We start from the raw sequence: 18,544 nt of genomic DNA, 5'->3' as shown, positions 1-18,544 counted from the left end.
AACCGAATGAGTTGTGATGAATGAATAGACACCTATTTATAGGTCCTTATGGAGTATTCTAGAATGTTCTAGAATATTTTAGATATTTATGATATTTAATATAATCATGGAATATCCTAGAATGTTCTAGAATACTCTAGATTGTTCTAGAATACTCTAAATGTTTTGTAATAACTAATAATACATTTATTATAACTATACATCATATATGTTAGTATAATGGTTAAAGGTCTAACATATAGACCAAGACATCTTGGGCTCGAATCCTTGTAAGGCCAAAATGTATGTCGTCATGACAGACGCCATGATACATGAGAAACACATGCCGAACTTCTATTGGGCCGACGTGGCATCCGCGACCGTCTATCTCATGAACCCGTGCACCACCAATTGAGTTCATGAGCTAACTCCCTACGAGCTCCTCGTTGGAAGGAAGCCAATCTTGTCGCACCTCAAGGTGTTTGGAAGCATTGCGAATGTACGCATCCTGAACGAACAACGACAAAAGCCCGACGCAAAGTCGAAGGAATGTATCCTCATAGGATACTCGTCCAAGAAGAAGGCATACAAGTGCTACGACCCTTCTACCCGAGCGGTTCAGGTAAGTCGAGACGTAGTCTTCGACGAGCCTGCATCCCGGTACGCACTGGAGACAACTTCGACTCTAACTCCGCTCGACCCGGAATCCGCCAAACAAGAGGTAGAAGATGGAGATCGCTTCGAACACATGTTCGAAGAAAGTCCGATTACGACAAAGCCTAGTGGGCCACAAGAGCCCCCACGCGACCCAAGCACGTCACGGCCAAGTACAAACTTGGAGAAAGGCAAAGGTAAGATGCCCGAATACGAAGTCGACCACCCCGACGACAATGATTCGGATGGATCGGCTCCCTCACTAGACAGTGAGTTTGGTGTACCCATCATGCATAAACCCGGAGTAAAGAAGGCGCTCACATCAGCGAGCGAAAAACTTCGACGCTCTTGAAGAATCATGTCACTCGGCTCGGCTACAACGAGTAAATGGCCCATCATTACGCCTTCGCGATGGAGGTAGCGGCCGAACAAGAGCCCAAGAGCTCCACCGAAGCAGCTCGTAACCCGTGATGGGTGGAAGTAGTCGACCTTCACCCACACACTACAAGCCTTTGTCACCGGCTTGAGGGGGAGGAACCGAGATTGCCATGGCGAAGAAAGCCGAAGGCTGGACGGAAGCACACGAAGCCGACGAAAGCCAAAGCGGATGTCGGACGCCTCCCACTTGAGCTTGAGGGGGCGTGTTGAGAGATCAAGCTCAACTTAGTTTAGTTACTTAGTCAACCATGTAACTTTATAATTACCTAGATAGAATCTAGTTAGAAGTGTTGACTATAACGCCTTAAATAGGACCTTGTACTTAAGTGGGATATTCTAGATCCTCCACTCCTAAGTACATTTAATATAGGACTTACACCTTAGTACCTATATTCCACTCACACATGTGCACCTTTGCACATGAGATTTATATATACCTCATTGTGGGTATTTTTGTTTTTGATGATGATAAAGCTAATTTAATATAGTTACTCATCCCCCATCTTGTGTTGTTCATAAGTGTATCTCTCTCTCTCTCTCTTCCTCTCACACACATACACACATATCACTTAATCTTCCGCTTATCAACTAATCACATAATTAGGTACTAATTAACCCTTGCTTAATTACTTACCTAATTCTTAACAGTAAGTAACTAGAAGTTGGATGGTGTTAACTAACTTTTAAGAGTTGTGTGCTATTGGTACGTTTAGTGCTTCAAGGTGGGAGGCATTTCGAAATAGCAACACATGCTTCATATCGAGTGTGAATGTTATTCATCCTCAAATTATTGGTCAAGGGATAACATGAGAATCATTCTACCTTCTCATCTAAACCTCTCCATGCTCCAACATGCTAATGTAATGGTGGGCACAACGGCTTGCATTTAGCACTAGCTTTGAAACACCAATACATTTTAGATTAGTCATTATTTTTTCTCATTGTCATCATGATGTGGCATGGCCGAAGGTAGAAAGTGGATAAACAGGGGGTTTGACCATGACCACAAAAACATATGGTTATACGAAAATATTATTATAATAAATAAAGACCATTGGCATAGTGGTTTGAGCCATTGACTACGTATAAAAGGTGCAAAATTTGAATCTCTATTAACGTGTATTAAACACTTATTGTATCATTTATTTTTAACGCAAAAGGGAATAAATACATTTAATGCCGAAAATAAGCGTATCCTCTATAAAAGAGGAGAAGAGAGCATATTTCGGGTCACTTGTTTTGAGAGTGCATCATTAGGGTTTTGTGATATCTTTCTTCTTCTTCTCCGTCTCCTCGATATACTTGAGGTCTTAGGGGTTTCCTTTCCCTCTTCTTCATGAGTATTAAGGTTCTTGGTTCTTGTTCTCAATCATACCTTGAGGCCGATTCTCTAGTGAGTGCCATTATGTGTTGGTGGATTCAAAGAAGGGGTTCACCAAACTCACACACCAGCTGTTAAAGGGGAGGAAGAAGTTCCGAGGACACTACTTCAACTTGAGGGCCATTGTCATTGAATGTAGGTGAGGTTTTGGGTGCCCACTTGACTCGCACCTTCATCACAAACTCAACCACCTCCTCAACTTTCATTTGTGTTTTATACTTAATGGTTATTTTTTAATCGTTCATTGTATCGCTACTTGTTACCACCCTTGTACTTAATCTTTACGAACGTTTTCTAAACCCTACTTTACAAAGGGATTTCTTGTATAAACTACCATCTACTTCTTAAATATGAAGACATTCTAATTTTAATCTCATGTACTTGCATCAATGAAGTGTATTAGGCCTAATCCCATGTGCTAATCGCTCATGAGTGCCTTTGCGGAAGAGAGAGTGCGAGGAGATGAGAGAAGGGAAGTCGTGGAGGCTGAACGTTCGAGTTCTCTAAGTTCTCGAGTTCCCTCTACTTTCAAGCCCCCTAAGCATTCAAGTCTCCTCTACACCCACCTCTACATTCGAGTCCCATTTATGTTCAAGTGTAGTCTACGCTCGCATATCCTCTACGTTTTGCGTCCTCCTTAGTATAAGACCCTCATGGTCCCGCTCGAGTAGCACACACACACATTTTTGCAACACCGCACAATTGATTGAGTAGGATTCCAAACACAAAGTCCTCGCACATGCCCGAAGTGCTAAAAAGCCATCTTGGTCATTACCTTGTCACTGGCAATGTTGGGCACAATGGGTTTTGCATTTGGGCAGTAGCTTTAAAACATGAATGCATTTGAGACGAGTCGTTATTTCTTCACCCGCACGATTGATGGAGTAGGATTCCAAACATAAGAGAATTCCAGGGGTAGAGGCAGAATTTTGTGAGAAACTACAAGTACGTCCCGTGAAAACGCAACCGTATAAAAATACGCCACCGTATATGTACACGTGTATATAAAAACGTATACGAGAGGAGATAGGTATATAAATACACACGTATGTATGTATGTATGTATGTATACACTCCTTCTCCTTCTGCTTCTTCTCCTTCTCAGAGTCTCATCAGACGGAGACGCACAGAGTAGACAGACAGAGACAGAGAGACAGAGACAGACAGACAGAGACATAGACAGACAGACAGAGACAGAGACAGAGAAACAGAGAGGGAGAGAGAACCCTAGAAAACGCGAAGAAGGCTAAGAAGTAAGGAGGGAGCAGAAGAACAGAGCGTGAGAGATGACGACTGCTGCACGGCCCACTTGGGCTCCCGCGAGAGGGGGCCAGGAACAGGGCGGCACTCGCATGTTCGCTCCCTCCCAGAAGTTCTCCTCTCGCGACCTCGCCGCCCACACTAACCTCAAAACCAGGTCAGGTCGGCTATCCTGTTCTGTTTTAAATTTTTTTTTAAATTTTTGTTTTTTACTCGGGTTCTTTTGCCTTTTGTTGTGTTTGATCTCTGTTGTGGTTTTATTCCTGTTTCCAGTAATCCTGGTTCTTGACACCTGCTATCTCTGGTGTTGTGTTTCTATCATCTGCTATTTGGTTTCTTTGATCTATTATATTTCTATCATATGCTTTCTGTTACCTGATTTTCTGTTCTTTCCTTGTAATCTCTTACCTTTCATGAATATGCGATAGGCTGTTTGTTTTGATTTCCTGGGGTTTCTTTTCTCGATGTGAAATCCCCTGATGCTGCATATTGGCAAGTGCTTTTATTTGTTTTTATTGATCTTGCTTCAAATTAGGGTTTTTTATTTTCACCTGATGTTTTTATTTTGTTTCCGATGCTTCTTCTTTTGATTTAGGGTTTAGTTTTTGTGGTTGAGTCTGTTGATGTTGTGTATTGGCAAGCTCTTTTCTTTTCCCAAATCCACTCTTAAAATTAGCTCTACTTTTAGTTTGGTCGATAGTGCTTTTATGAATACGCAGTCCAGGATGTTTGAAAGTTGCTTAGCATGTTCAGTTTTCGTTCCTTTGGATTTACTGCTATTCAAATTTGTTAATATTGCATTTTTTTCCATGTGTTTTTCCTTATTGATTCTGAATTAGGATTTCTTTCTTTTGTCTGCGAATCAATTGAAACTGCATATCTGGTTCCTTTACCTTTCTTTGTTGTTTATTTAGGGTTTCTTTGTCTGTTATCTGTTGAAATTGAATATATCTGGTTTGTTAGTTTTGCTTGTACTTTAGGTTTGTATGTTTTGAACTTATGTACACATTCATATTACCTTTCTTTTAATTTAGGATTTATCTGTTTGTTAATCAATGTAAATCACAAGTTGATTCAATGTCCCATTTCCAAAATTAATGTTCTTTTATAATGCTGTTTTGAATTTATGAAAGGGGCATCTCCGTCTCCAGCATGCAAATTCTTTTAATTTAATTTTTTTCTCTGTTATCTGTTGAAGTTGCAAATTCCCCATTTTCTCCTGGCCATTGTTGGCCATTGTCTCAAATTTAGAGTTTCTTTCAGCTGTGTTCTGATCAGATCTTCTTTCTTGCAAGTGCTAATTCACTTGCGTTGATATTATATTCTCATGTGGTCATTTCAACATTAAACATGTTAAGGATTGTTGTATAATTTCTATCCATGAGCTTTTCACGATTGTTTCTTCAGATTGATATAAGAAAGGCTTCCAGCAAGTATGTAACTGAATGCCGAGCTTAGTCTCAGCTTCTAGCATAATTCAACAAAGTGATATTAAAGATGGGTGGTCATTGGACCTATTGCCGCTATTGTAGAACAATACATTTTTATGGTTTCTTGGGGACTTTCACAAGTGCACACTGCTTGTAAATTATGTATATATGTATATGCAATACATATTAATACAGATAGGACATCGTATTATCTCATGATAACATCTAAATTGAAGGCTTGCAAAGAGATTCTATTCTGATATGAAGGAAAGATGAATTCAGGCTTTGATCACAACACGCCTAGGATCAATTTTTTGTACTAAATTCTACATATTGAGTATTCTAATGTAACTGAAGGTTTACTGAATTGTTTGAATAATATTCACTCCCGGAAACATAGGAATGTAGTCTTTTCACATTTAAACGTTATGAATATGCTATATTTTTTCCCCTCCATGATGTTTCTTTTCCCATATTGGATTATTGGCTGATATTGTTAGATTTGTTTGATATAGCATAACCATTTCAGGGATTTTTATTGTGTAGAGTTTGTTAGGTTGATGTTACTTTTTATATGATCATTGAACCATTCCAGGATGTTTTACTGTGTAGAGTTTGTTACTTTTTATATGATTATTTGAAGTTCCTGATGGTGAAATTATTACACAGAAAGGAAGGTCAAGACACTCAAGAAGAGCTTCGCAAACGAAACCTTCGTGAGGAGTTGGAGGAACGTGAAAGGAAACACTTTACTTCCAAAGACAGGGGTTATGGTATATTATCTTTTCAAATTTAGATGGTGTATTAGTGTTTTGTTTGTTTTATGTTCTATTTGTAATGGAAGTTTCTCATTGGATTCTCTTTTCAGATGACCGGGAGAGGAGGAGAGGTGCTCCATATCTCGAGAATGGAGGTAAACCTTTCTTTATTTGCGTGGATTGTTTTTGTTGTTAAAAGAAAGAAACTCCCAAAAAATATGAGCCACTTGTGTATGGTTTTAACAAGCTACTTTTTGACTATGCAGGAAGAAGGGATGCAGAAGAGAAGCTAGCTATAAAGAATATAGATGCAGATGATTCAGATGTGGATCTTAAAAGTGATTCGGATGAAAGGTAGTTTTATTTAAGAAAACCCATTGAATCGGATTTTTCTTAGAGTTTATTGTTTCTATCTAGTTTTGTTAACTTATTTATCACTACATACATGTATAGTGATAGCGACGATGATGAAGATGATACAGCAGCTTTGCTTATAGAGTTGGAACGAATCAAGAAAGAAAGAGCTGAAGAAAAAATGAGAATGGTACGTGAACCAAAAATCAAACTTCTTTGGTAGCTGGTACCATGATACTCAAAGCCAGCTACTTTGATAATGATGTTGATATCTTTTTTGAATTGAATTACAGGAGAAGCTAAAGATGGAGGAAGAGCTTAAAGCTAAAGAAGTTGAGCTTGTGAGGGGAAATCCATTGATGAATCCAAACTTCTCCGTGAAGAGAAGGTAAGAGTCCAAAGATTGAAGGTGTTTACTTTTTTATGTTGGAAAGAGTTATTTTACTCATCAGGTTCAATAATTTGTGGTTATGTTCAGATGGGATGATGATGTTGTTTTCAAGAACCAAGCTCGAGGTGAGCCAAAGGTGGCAAAGAGATTCATTAATGACACGATTAGGAATGACTTCCATCGCAAGTTTCTTCAGAAATATATGAAATGATGGCAGATGGTTGTCACTTGCTTTTATGATGGGGTACTATTATTAGTGGTTGTTGGTGCCAAGATTGCCTGTAGTTTTGAACTAATACTCCTTGAATCACTATCAAGGAAATCCAATTGTAAGACATGGAATTTTACTCTTCCCACGAGGGAAATGCTCAAGATGTATGCAATCCATATTCCCAATGTATCATTTTCCATATGGAGTTGTCTGAGCTGAGATGATTGTCATTGCATTTTTTTTTCGTTCTTGTGATTTTTTCATCTCAGTTTTTTTTAAAGGAAATAAGAAACAGGATTGTGACCCCATTCTTTTCATCATTGTTTGAATGAGGTCAAATTGAGTATTGAATTAGTTTCAAGATTCTTGCATCATTGGGATGCTCAAAATTCCGGATGCTGAAAATGAAACCTTGTTCATCTAAATTCGAGAGATGTGTGTGTTTGCTGACAAATGAATGCATGGTAAACTTTGTAAACTCTGATATTTTTCTTCCCCAAAGGTTTTCAATTCGACTTGCAATGAGGAAATGAACATTTTAGGCAAATGGAAAATATAGGCAATTAGGGATTGGCAACGGCTTGGCTCAAGCCTAAACCGTTTAAAAATGGCTTAGCAGCTTGGCTTGAGCCTTGCCAAACCGGTTCAAGCAATTTAAGCCGTTTATGTTATTCAATAATTAGGGTTTAGAAAGTTAGAAATTAGACAATTAGTAGTTAGAAGTTAGAACTTGAGAGAGAGATTGATAGGAAGCCATAGGCAACGACGCTTGAGTGACAAGAGAGAGGGAGAGGGAGCTTGCATAGTGGACGATCATGAGGAGTAGGACCTCCTTGGTGTTATATACATTCTTTTTGTACATATAGGTTAAAATATTAATTCCAATTCTCTTTGAGTTGTCAAATTTGGAGAAGGATTGGATCACCAAGACCGAGAGGTCGCCATAGCATCAGGGCTCGTGGTTTGGGTGGTGGGAGGCAGGGAATTGATGGATGTTGGCCAACCAATCGTAGTAGTCTACGGAGAAGGAGTCGTGGATGTGGGACTTGGAGTTGAATTCGGACTCATCGGTGGTAAGGTTGAGGAGGTGGGAGTTATGAGGAGGAGAAGAAGAGTAGGAGGAAGTGGTAGTGGTGTTTTTTGGGTTTCTTACACCTGTAATTTTTTTTGTCCCAAACTGGTTCACAAACCGGTTTAGCCTAAACCAGTTTAGGGATTGGATCGGTTCAGGTTTGAGAACCCCAAAATGGTTTAGGCTTAACCAGTTTGGCTTGGATAAGGGCAAACCGGTTAAGCCTAAATCGAATTGTTGACTATTCCTAGATGATGAAACAATGAAATTGAAGATTGCTATATAGTAATACAAATGATGGTGTGGTGGCATTGGTGTTCAAGCTTACAACCCTGGATTTGAAGTGTTAGATCCTATGGTATTTATTTATGCATTCAACCTTCATCTTTTCTTCTTTTTATTCTAGATTTGAAGATAATCTCCATTAGTTATTGATCCTCTTCTTCTCAATGACATTTGAGTGTAGTATCTTCAATTGATCAAAGATTTTTTACCATATGATTCGGGGTACTTTGGGAAAAGTTAGTCACTTATATTTGGCTTTGTTGAGAGAAAAACTGTTGGTTCTTTGCCTTTTTTTGTCATGTTGGAATTGATCTATGCCAAATTCCTTTGAATGGACCTATCTCAAATACCATTGTTGGTTATATTTTTTAATAGAAATGTAAGAAGCATAGATTGGGAGCCTGTGATAGAGTGTACCGTAACATGAAACAAACATGATATATTTCATATTATTTCTCCCATACAATTTCACTCATAGCATTTCACGCATGATAATCCTATCATGATATTCATGTCACCAAAGACAATAACCTCTACCATGGCTTTGAAGTAAGCAATGGCATCTTAAAAAAATATGACACAACAAGTCATGAGTTAGTCCCATAGTAGGGCAACTTGAAAACAAATTCTCTCTCTATATGATGAACACCATAAATAGGGTACAACCATTGTTGAAGTTGTCATGATAATTGTTATTCACTTTATTTCATATACATAGATAACTATAATAAATATCTCCTCAGAGTGTACACATTCACCATTACTTTTCATGAGTTAATGTTCAATCATTTGGACAATAATGGCAAGCATGCACCATCTTATGGTCAAGACTCTCAACCAAAAATGACAAAACCAAACTATCAGTTTGTGTTTTTTGTCCATGGGACCAAACCTAAGGAAGTGTGCCATGTATTGGTTTGTACTTCATCACTGTGGCTCAATGGTAATTCCATTTCTCACAACTTGGTTTAACCTTGGCGATGTTCTTTCTAGGCTCATGTATTGCATGTTGAATTAACAATCATCAATCATTGTCAATATTCATTAATAATCAACAACACATAATTGTAGAGGTGATGATAAAAGACTAGGTGGCTTGCATGCCATAAGAGTTCCACGCCATTATGCCACACTAATAAAAACAATGTTGTGTTATTTAGTAAACACACAACTCAAATAGTACATGACATGTTACCCATGTCCATTGTATGCAATGCATTGATATCATCAATCATGGTCAACTTGCATTAATAATTTCAACAACACATCAACATAGAGGTGGTAATAAATGATTGGCAACTAGCTTGCATGTCATAAGAGTTCCAATGCCACACTAATCAAAACAATCTCGTGTTATTCAGTAAACAAAGCACTAAATAGTACATGGCAAGTTACCCACATCCACCATCCTATGCAACGTTATGATTAGGGGATGATTACAATAACAGTATTAGCAAACAAAGGTCAAGACATATGTTAATTAATCCTACAAGACAAAAGCCTAAACCTATGAAATTGGCACTAAATAATTGCATCCTATGTTTATCAACAAGTGGTCCAACACAAGTTTGAGCTCCTTTTGTGCCACACTTATTGCACAAGCATGTTTATAAACAACCCCACCCCTACTTGATGGCCCCACTTCCCTAATAGAAGTCATTGACGCGCACAATACATTTTCAACTTCTTGAGAAGAAGGGTGTACATATAAATTTGTCCATTCTGATGAAATCAAGTAGTGAGTTAGTTTACCTAGTTCGTACCGAATGGCATTTATGTCGTCAAGGGATTACAATTATTTTTTGTGTCAAGCATATTAGGATGAGTGCATAGGCAAAAATTTGTCCATTTCGATGAAATCGTGTAACGAGTTAGCCTTCCTGATTCGTGCGAAATTGCCTGTTTATTTCATTGAGCGATTGTTATTTTTTTGTGTCAAGCCGATTAGGGGCAAGTGTCAAACTAATAGGTGGTGTGCCAATGGTCATTTCACATGAGTCATTGAGACATGCTAGAGTTACATCATGGGGAGGCGATTTGTTTTCCGCGCGCGGGACTCGGGAGAGAGAGAGAGAGAGACATGGAGAACTATGGAGAGAGTTCCCAAGTAGCCTAACTAACTTCCATGCAATCATACATAGTTAGGAGGACCATATTTTATCTATCTGTACATAATTTTGCTTCCAATGGTTGGGGAGGAATTCTGGAAGTAAAGGCATTATTAAGGAGGGGGATTTGGCTTTCTAAACAGACTGAAAGAAAACATGTGTTATTGTACACATGATTGAATCCAATATTATTTGTACCACATTGGGACTTGATTTTCTTGCATAGATTTCAAACCCCCCTGCCCCCCAAAACAGAGGTTTTAATAGAGTCTTTACATCTTTTCAAGGTTTTCAATGTCTAACAATGATTAAGAAGGATTAAAGAAATGATGTCTTTTGACCCAAGAAACAGAGGTCTCAAATCTAGGCATGTAGAGATAGATATAGATAATTCACTCAGACATCCATGAATCTGTATGGCATAGGTGGGTTAGGTAACAGGTTGATTAGCAGTAAAAAAGAAAAGAAAAAGGATTCATCAAAATCAATGGCCTGAAGCTATGGTTCAGCATTAAATATACATATTATGTATATATATACATGGTTTTCCTATGGCCTGTCTAACATGTCTGCTAAATTTCAGAGCTTTTAATATTATTATGTGATTTAAACTCCTTGAGGAGTCAAATGAATGAATTAAATTCAATTACAATTTATGTATATATATATAATAATATACATATATCTAAAACATAATCTAACATTAAAAAAAGAAAAAGAAATAGTGGGTGGTTATTTTGTGAGTAAACAAATACTAGGGTTTCAGAAGACAGTGATTCGTATTACAGTAAATATAGATATATCGAACGCAAACATAAGAAATATATCGAATAAAAATAAAAAGAGAAAACGTTTAGATGTGATGATTGGAGCTAGGGATAAAATAAAACCCTAAAACGAAATAATGGAGAATCCATGGGCGCTTGCCATTAAACAAAACAAAGAAAAGAAAAAGAAACTAGGGTTTTGGCAAGACAAAAAAAAAGAGTGTAACTAATGATGAATTTAAGCCCATGAGTTCCTTAAGATGATGTTTTGGTTTCATATATATTTTTTACGAAAGATTTTTAGGGATTTATTGATTTATATTTTAGCAAAAGATATATCAGGGATTCAGCTATTTAAATAATAATGATAATAATTTACAATATAATTCTTTCTATCTCTATTTTTCTCTCTAGAGTTTAGATAGATCCTCAGTTTCCTGTATCTTTAAAGAGATGATTGAAGTTTGAAACACTACTGTGTTTTGAATTGAATTGCCCTTTTAAGAAAGTAATCGAAGTCAACTAAATTAATTCATTCGTTTTGCATCTGTTGTTGGTTTCCTTCTTCTTCTTCTTCTTCCTCATCCTCCTCTTCTTTTTCTTCTGTTGTCAGTGAGAAAGTTTGTTGATCTTTTTCAACGGCTCATTAAATTTGTTTGGTGTCTGTATTGTTTTTTTTTGTGTCAAGGTTAGAATCGAGATCAACCAGTTCAGTTAACACTCTGCATCTCTATAAGTTTTACTAAAAGCTAGTTTCCTAGGCTCATATCAATCATTATCCCTCACTTTTTGGTCACAATGTTAGTAATAGCATACTATTAAAATGCTTTACTTTTTGTTGGGAATGTGCAATTGTTTCTGATTAATATAAGAATGATTCAACAACAAACAAGGCACATTCAATTACATTTACATAAATATAAGGTATAGATATGGTAGCTTGTATATATAATCTCTGATTCGAGAGTCTATCTTTCTATATGGCCAGACCCATGTCTGATGGAAACTTGAAGATTAAGAACCAGCATCGTTATGTAGTGAAGAAACCTAATTCTCATTCTTTAATTATGCATCCTTGTAAGAGGTTTGGGAGATCAACTACTACTAGAAGCACGCGCCATTGTAATGCAAGGAAGGATCGAGTCTATCGACATGTACTCCGGAGTGAAGCGAGATCATCGATGGGTATGAGATCGAGACGATCAACTACCTCATCACTGCAGAGGAAGGAACTGTTGCAATATGTTGAACATGTGAATAAGGCCCTCTTACAGAAGAAATCAAGCTCAAAACTGGATAGGATATTAGATACTGGCGATGGTTATTGTCATGCTAATAGTAATGAGCCTAATATAAATCATGATGATGTTGATGGTGATAGACATTGTCATGGCCATAGTCATGATGATGGTGATGATCATTGTGATGGTAGTCTTGGTGATGGTCATGCTGACATGCATGGGCATGGTTATGTACATGGTCATGGTAATAGTCATAGTCATAGCCATAGTTGTGATGACGGTGATGATCATAGTGATGGATATGGGCATAGTGATAGTGATAGTGATAGTGATAGTGATAGTGATGGGAATTGTCATATAATTGCTGCTGCTGCTGCTTTCCATCATAGTTCAGTAACACAAAGACTAAGCTCCGACGGCAGTAAAAAAGATACTCATCAATATAAACATAGGCCTCAAGCCCCTGCTTGGATTAGTCATCATCGGAGCCTTATCGGTAAGTACCGTCCCAAATGTTTTGAGGAGATTGTGGGGCAGAGCATGGTCATGCAGACCCTTTCCAATGCATTGATCAAAGGGAAGATAGCACCATTTTATCTCTTCCATGGGCCAAGGGGCACCGGGAAAACATCGGCAGCAAGAGTATTTGCCAGATCAATCAATTGTTGGTCATCATCATTATCACGAGGAAGAGGAGGAAGAAGGAGTAGTAGTATCAAGTCACTGTCAATGCCTTGTGGTTCTTGTAGACATTGTAAAAAGCTCTTGCTAGGAATTGAACCCATGAACATTCAAGAGATTGATGCCACTGGACATAACGAAATCGACACCATTAGACCATTTATGCGGCAAATCAATTCCCCGGCAGCCTCTCCTCAAGATGATGAATACAAAATATTCATCATTGATGAATGCCATCTTCTCACAAAAGAAGCATGGCATCTTCTCATGTGTAGTTACAATGCATTGGGAGCCAGCAGTGCTTCTAATAACCTTGTGTTCATTCTCATCACAGCAGATGTTGAACAGTTGCCAAGGACTGTGGTGTCAAGATGTCACAAGTTCACATTTCCTAAGGTCAAGGATGCTGATATTGTATCAAAGATGAAGGTAATCAGTTCTCTAGAGAGAATTGACATAGAGGAAGATGCATTGCAGCTCATTGTTGCTAGAGCAGATGGGTCACTATGTGAGGCTGAGATTACACTTGATCAACTGAGCACTTTAGGCCAAAAGATCACCATAGAGGTAGTCAGTGAAATGGTAAAGACTTCACTTGAACATTATCATGTTCAACCTTCAAACTGTGTTTTAATTCATCTGTTTCTCTCTTATTGATAAACTGTCCATAACTCTTTTGTTTAACTTTTTGAGTTGTTTGAAAATGTAAAGGTGGGTTTTATCCCAGATGGAAAACTTGTTGAGTTACTGGAGCTGGCCTTGTCTGCTGACAATGTCGTAAATATGGTGAGATGCATAAGAGACCTTGTAGATTCAGGAATCGAACCGATGGCATTGTTGTCACAACTTGCTAATCTCATCACCGATCTTTTGGCGGGAAATTGCAACCATGGATTCCTTGGCAGTCCTCCTGGAAACACATGTAAGATAATATCACTTTGTGTTTATGTATGTATTTTATCCTTGCATGTATGTATTGGATGCTTAAAAAATGTGTATGTATCCATTTTGTATGTTTGCATGCTTCTCTATTACATGCACATGCATGTATATATTTGTGTTTATATATCTTGTATGTATACATCTCAGTATGTATGTGTGTATCTGCATTTGTATGTATAATATGCATCTTAATATGTGATAATATGGGACCGTGTATGAATGCTATATGGACCACCATGTATATATGTTTGTATATGAATACATATGCTATCATATTTAGATTCTATATATGAATCATTGTTGGTAAGTTATGCATTTTAAGACGGATTTGAAGGGTTCTGATGTATATAAGATTGGATCTTCAGTGAGTAGAGTAGATCTGGAAAAGCTGAGGCAAGCCTTAAAAATCCTGTCAGAAGCTGAGAAGCAATTGAGGGCATGCTGTAACAGCAACAGGATCACTTGGCTCACAGCAGCTCTTTTGCGATTCTCGCCCCTCCAGAATTTCCTTCAATTCGAACAACCTCATCACACATCGAATATTCAAGAATATTCGATCTCCGCTCGGACTAGTGTCACGCAAAGTCCCTTAACTCTTCTGGAAACCAGCGATAAGGAAACCGGAGATTTGCCATGCATCATCAACACTTATGATGGCATCATCACCAATGCCAATGTGGACATCACAAGTAATAAAATTGCCAAGAAACAGTGGCTGGAAAATATGCGGATGGCCGATCAATCTGAAAAGTATCGAGAAACACATGATAATGAACCAGGACAATGTCGGTTGCCAAGAATTCACACACCAAGTCCAGCGGTAGAGCTTCATGGAGATTTATCCTCAAAAAGAAGGAATGTGCAACATACTACACGTTCTAAGTCCAAAAATGTACACAAATCATCATCCATACTTTATAAGGGCGCCATGAGAAATAAGGCTAATTCGCATGGACTACAAGCACTGCCACTTGCGACTAGTACCAACAACAGTTCCTTGAGAAGAGGCCTTAAGCATGATAGGATCACTAATAAGACAGACATGTATGAAATGAGTCATTCCACTATGGATGATATATGGGAGAAACTATTGGAAGGCAGCCCATCGAGTGTTCTACGGCAGATACTAAGCGGCGAAGGGAAGCTAGTTTCTCTTTCGGTTTCAGATGGTATCAATTTGCCTTTCATTGTATGCATATATATATATATATATATATATATATATATACGTCAAAACAAACATTTTAACTTCTCTTCCTGGGTGGGAAACTCATGAAAGCCCAAGAAGAAAATAATTGATTCTAAGTAGACTAGAAACATTCACAATATTTTCCTCCATATCATGTACTAATATACATTGCAACCATAAGTTAGATACATACATATATACATTATACCTACATACATACAACATGCATACATACATACATACATGTCTAGACTCTACATACATGTCCTGTGCATATTATAACAAATATATGTAATACATACAATTTAATTTCATGGAGTCTGTATGCTGACATTTTGTTTTTTGTGAAGCTTATGCCATTGCCCATTTGGAATTCCAAACAGTGGAGAACAAAGAAAGGGCTGCTACGCGTAAAGAGACGATAGCAAAGTCATTTCAAATGGCATTGGGATGCCCAGTCCAAGTTAACCTCAGCCTTGCAGCATGTGCTCAAGAAGGTTCTCAAGACAGAGAGATTGTGATGGAGAAGCCAGTTGAAAATGCACACCCTTACCAAACCAACAAAAAGTCTCTGAGGACTAAAAAGGTTAAATCCCAAAGGAATGAAGGCAATGCCATTTTGGCTGAGCTCTCTGCCAATGAAAAGGATCCATCCCTCGTCGACAAAATCTGTAGATCGATTAGTAACCACAATCCGAAGGCTGGATTAACTTCTAACCACTTATTGATGAGGAATTCATCATTAGGTGGCAGCTTGACCAGACACAGTACAATCGACGAGAAACCAAGATCAAATTCGACACATTACTCGTCTCAAGCACATGATGTAGTGAAATCACAACGTGTACTTGATCGAAGAGAAGACGAGATAATAGCTGCATCCTCGATGAATAAGGAGAGATTGAGTACCCAACAGGAGGACATGGATCCGATTAATGCTGCGAAAATCATCCTATATGCTAAGAATGGGCCTTCATTGAAGATGGATACCAGGGTTTCAACAACTAACTGCCAGTCTTTCAGTGTACATGATGAACAAAGTAGTGACCATGTGGAAAGCAGGTATGTTAAATAAAATTAGTTGGGACAAAATCCTCATCTTTTCTTTTTGTTTTTTTTTTTCTTCTTTTTTTCAAGAAGTTGTAGACTCTCCTTTTTTCCACATTACAATATATTTCCGGCAATGTGTAGACCATGCCAGAAAAGAGTATCATGAGCTTAGGTCGTTATAACTTATAACCCGAATCATAACGTACTATATTGGTTGTTCTTGTGTTTACAATTTAATCTCGCTAATGCTTTGTTGTTGTTTGCTATATTGTTGAAATGGGATCAGGACACCTGCATACAAGTCTGGATTGTTATGTTGGAAAGGGGCTCGAAGGAATAATTCACCGGACGACATTCGTGAGGTTGTTTGCAAATCAATTGTGGGGGATAAAACACCAAAATTTGTGCTTGTAACTCCTACTAGAATATCTACATTTTGTTTCTTGGCAATTTTTAAAAAACCCGAAAGGGTATTCTTGGTAAATATATAGAATGTTAGGGGGTGTTTTGGTGCTTGTCCATAGAAGTTTATACACATGTAATTGTCATGATATGATCACTTGTGTATATAGTGTGTTAAAATGCATTAGATGGATGAATCTGAAAATGTTCTTTTAACAGGTGAAGTTGAGGGCTGAAAGGAGAGTACTAAACAAGAACAGTTTGTCTCTAATGAGCTCAATTTCCACGCTTGCTGGAGTCGGACGCTACTCACATCGGGAGAGATGAAGACGGCCAAGCCATGACAATACTAAAGAACACTTTTCGCTTTAACTTGATGAACGAAGCCATATTTATCAAGTCACTCGGACTACATCCAACGCCACAAACATTGTCCTCTTCAACTTCATTAAACCAAGCCACATGGTCAAATCACTAAAAACAAGCATATGGTAATCATGTAGAAAAGACCATCAAGTCATTCATTCCCTCGCATGAATGACACCTTTTTCTTGGTTGCTTTTCCTATACTATTCTTTTAGGAAACAATATTGTTATATACTAAAGGTCGCCCAATAATGGAAGCCGAGTATACTTAATACCTTGCACTAATGTATCTAGTCGCTTCTTTTCCAAACTACGCGATAGTTGTTGCAACGTATCAGTGACTTAGTTGGAGAGTAGATCAAACGAGTATATAAAGATGTAGAACAAATGCACATATTCCATGATACTTTCAAAACCACAAAAGAAAGTTCTTTTAAACAAATGCTACTTGGCACGTGTTCACCTACCTATCACTTCATGCCCTTTAGATGTGTTACCCTAAACATTGCATATTGATGTAATGACACTACACAAAAACCTACCCAGTTCTTGTTCGTTAATTTTAAGCTATTATTGTAAGGTCAATTGGAAACTTTGAGGCAAGCATAACCCCCATGTTGTAGCTCTACATTAAAATACTCTTGCACATTAACTACATAATGCCTTGTCTTGTTAACGTTAATAGAAATATAACGACATCGACTAGTTTGAACCATTAACCGAAGAAAGATGTGCCATTTCCTCCTTGTGAATGCGCTTTCATTAGACAAGGTTTAGGTAATGCTTGGAATTTTGTGGTGCAACTAAAATCTTATTTGTATAATTGGACAAGAAATCAGATTTGGGCAATAGGCCCACTCATGTTATAGCTATGCATAACAAGAGGGCCAACAGACTTGTATGGTTTATGTGTATACATATTACACCCGTCAATGATTATGAAGAACTTAGAGCTTATAATGACAACATCATTAGTGAAGTTCCAACTAATTTTGGTAATTGTAAAGGATTGTAGATACGTGATTATTGAAATGCGAATGATCCCTTTATTCCCATTTTCCACTATGTTATCACCAATGAGTCACAACGCAAGATTGTAGAGATAAGATGGTATTTAAAAAACTAAAACTTACTACCTTCTATAAACACAAAAGTAAGTCGTGCAATCAAATTTTGACAATTTCTTGCTCTACCCGTATGTCTATGAGACATTGCAAATTACAATTTTAACCTCATGAGTGTCTTTGCTATGGTCTCTCATCATTATGGTAATCACACCGTCAAACATCCATTATTGGGTGTGGTAGGTGCTACATACATACATGTGTTTCTTGAAAGGTCTTGAATATTGCATCTCCTCTAGATGTACAAAGGCTAAGAAATTTACAGTTCCAATTGTGTCACATTCCCCAGGTTTGAGGGTAAATGCAACACAATCGCACAATGCTCAATCCATTCTCAAAACAAAACTAGCATTATCATCCCTGCATGCTTTTGACAAACATTAACATGATTGTATACATATATTGGGACATCATACTACATACATATATTGCTCATCATTCTATACATATATTGGGACATC

General features: G+C 37.7%; 2 protein-coding genes across 2 annotated transcripts; both read left to right on the top strand.

The window, feature by feature from the left end:
- The first annotated feature begins 3,690 nt into the window (after positions 1-3,690).
- Positions 3,691-7,057, top strand: EMB2769 (Cwf15 / Cwc15 cell cycle control family protein). The gene is made up of 7 exons (XM_087325190.1): positions 3,691-3,869; positions 5,812-5,915; positions 6,011-6,055; positions 6,167-6,254; positions 6,354-6,444; positions 6,548-6,642; positions 6,733-7,057. The coding sequence occupies exons 1-7, from the start codon at positions 3,739-3,741 to the stop codon at positions 6,854-6,856; spliced, it is 678 nt and encodes a 225-aa protein (XP_087181316.1). The 5' UTR covers positions 3,691-3,738; the 3' UTR covers positions 6,857-7,057.
- Positions 7,058-12,080: 5,023 nt separating this feature from the next.
- Positions 12,081-17,249, top strand: LOC147859969 (uncharacterized). Its single transcript, XM_087324604.1, has 6 exons — positions 12,081-13,592; positions 13,722-13,932; positions 14,318-15,121; positions 15,492-16,203; positions 16,478-16,553; positions 16,813-17,249. Exons 1-6 carry the CDS (start codon positions 12,081-12,083, stop codon positions 16,918-16,920), a joined length of 3,423 nt encoding a protein of 1,140 aa, XP_087180730.1. The 3' UTR covers positions 16,921-17,249.
- Positions 17,250-18,544: the final 1,295 nt, after the last annotated feature.

The sequence above is a fragment of the Azolla caroliniana genome, unplaced genomic scaffold, assembly GCF_043228905.1.
Source record: "Azolla caroliniana isolate FFs.n. ecotype wild unplaced genomic scaffold, voAzoCaro1.0.p SCAF_9, whole genome shotgun sequence".
Classification (NCBI taxonomy): domain Eukaryota; kingdom Viridiplantae; phylum Streptophyta; class Polypodiopsida; order Salviniales; family Salviniaceae; genus Azolla; species Azolla caroliniana.
The sequence above is the reverse complement of the archived record's forward strand: the minus strand, read 5'-3'. Positions and strand labels throughout refer to the sequence as shown.

What these genes read in the sequence shown, in the direction of transcription:
- LOC147859969 (XM_087324604.1), top strand. Translation starts at nt 12,081, where the DNA reads ATGTCTGATGGAAACTTGAAGATTAAGAACCAGCATCGTTATGTAGTG. An exon ending in TTCTCTTTCGGTTTCAGATG is followed by an intron (nt 15,122 to 15,491) that starts GTATCAATTTGC and finishes TTTTTTGTGAAG; the next exon opens with CTTATGCCATTGCCCATTTG. An exon ending in CACCGGACGACATTCGTGAG is followed by an intron (nt 16,554 to 16,812) that starts GTTGTTTGCAAA and finishes TTCTTTTAACAG; the next exon opens with GTGAAGTTGAGGGCTGAAAG.
- EMB2769 (XM_087325190.1), top strand. Translation starts at nt 3,739, where the DNA reads ATGACGACTGCTGCACGGCCCACTTGGGCTCCCGCGAGAGGGGGCCAG. An exon ending in CACACTAACCTCAAAACCAG is followed by an intron (nt 3,870 to 5,811) that starts GTCAGGTCGGCT and finishes ATTATTACACAG; the next exon opens with AAAGGAAGGTCAAGACACTC. An exon ending in AAAAGTGATTCGGATGAAAG is followed by an intron (nt 6,255 to 6,353) that starts GTAGTTTTATTT and finishes ATACATGTATAG; the next exon opens with TGATAGCGACGATGATGAAG.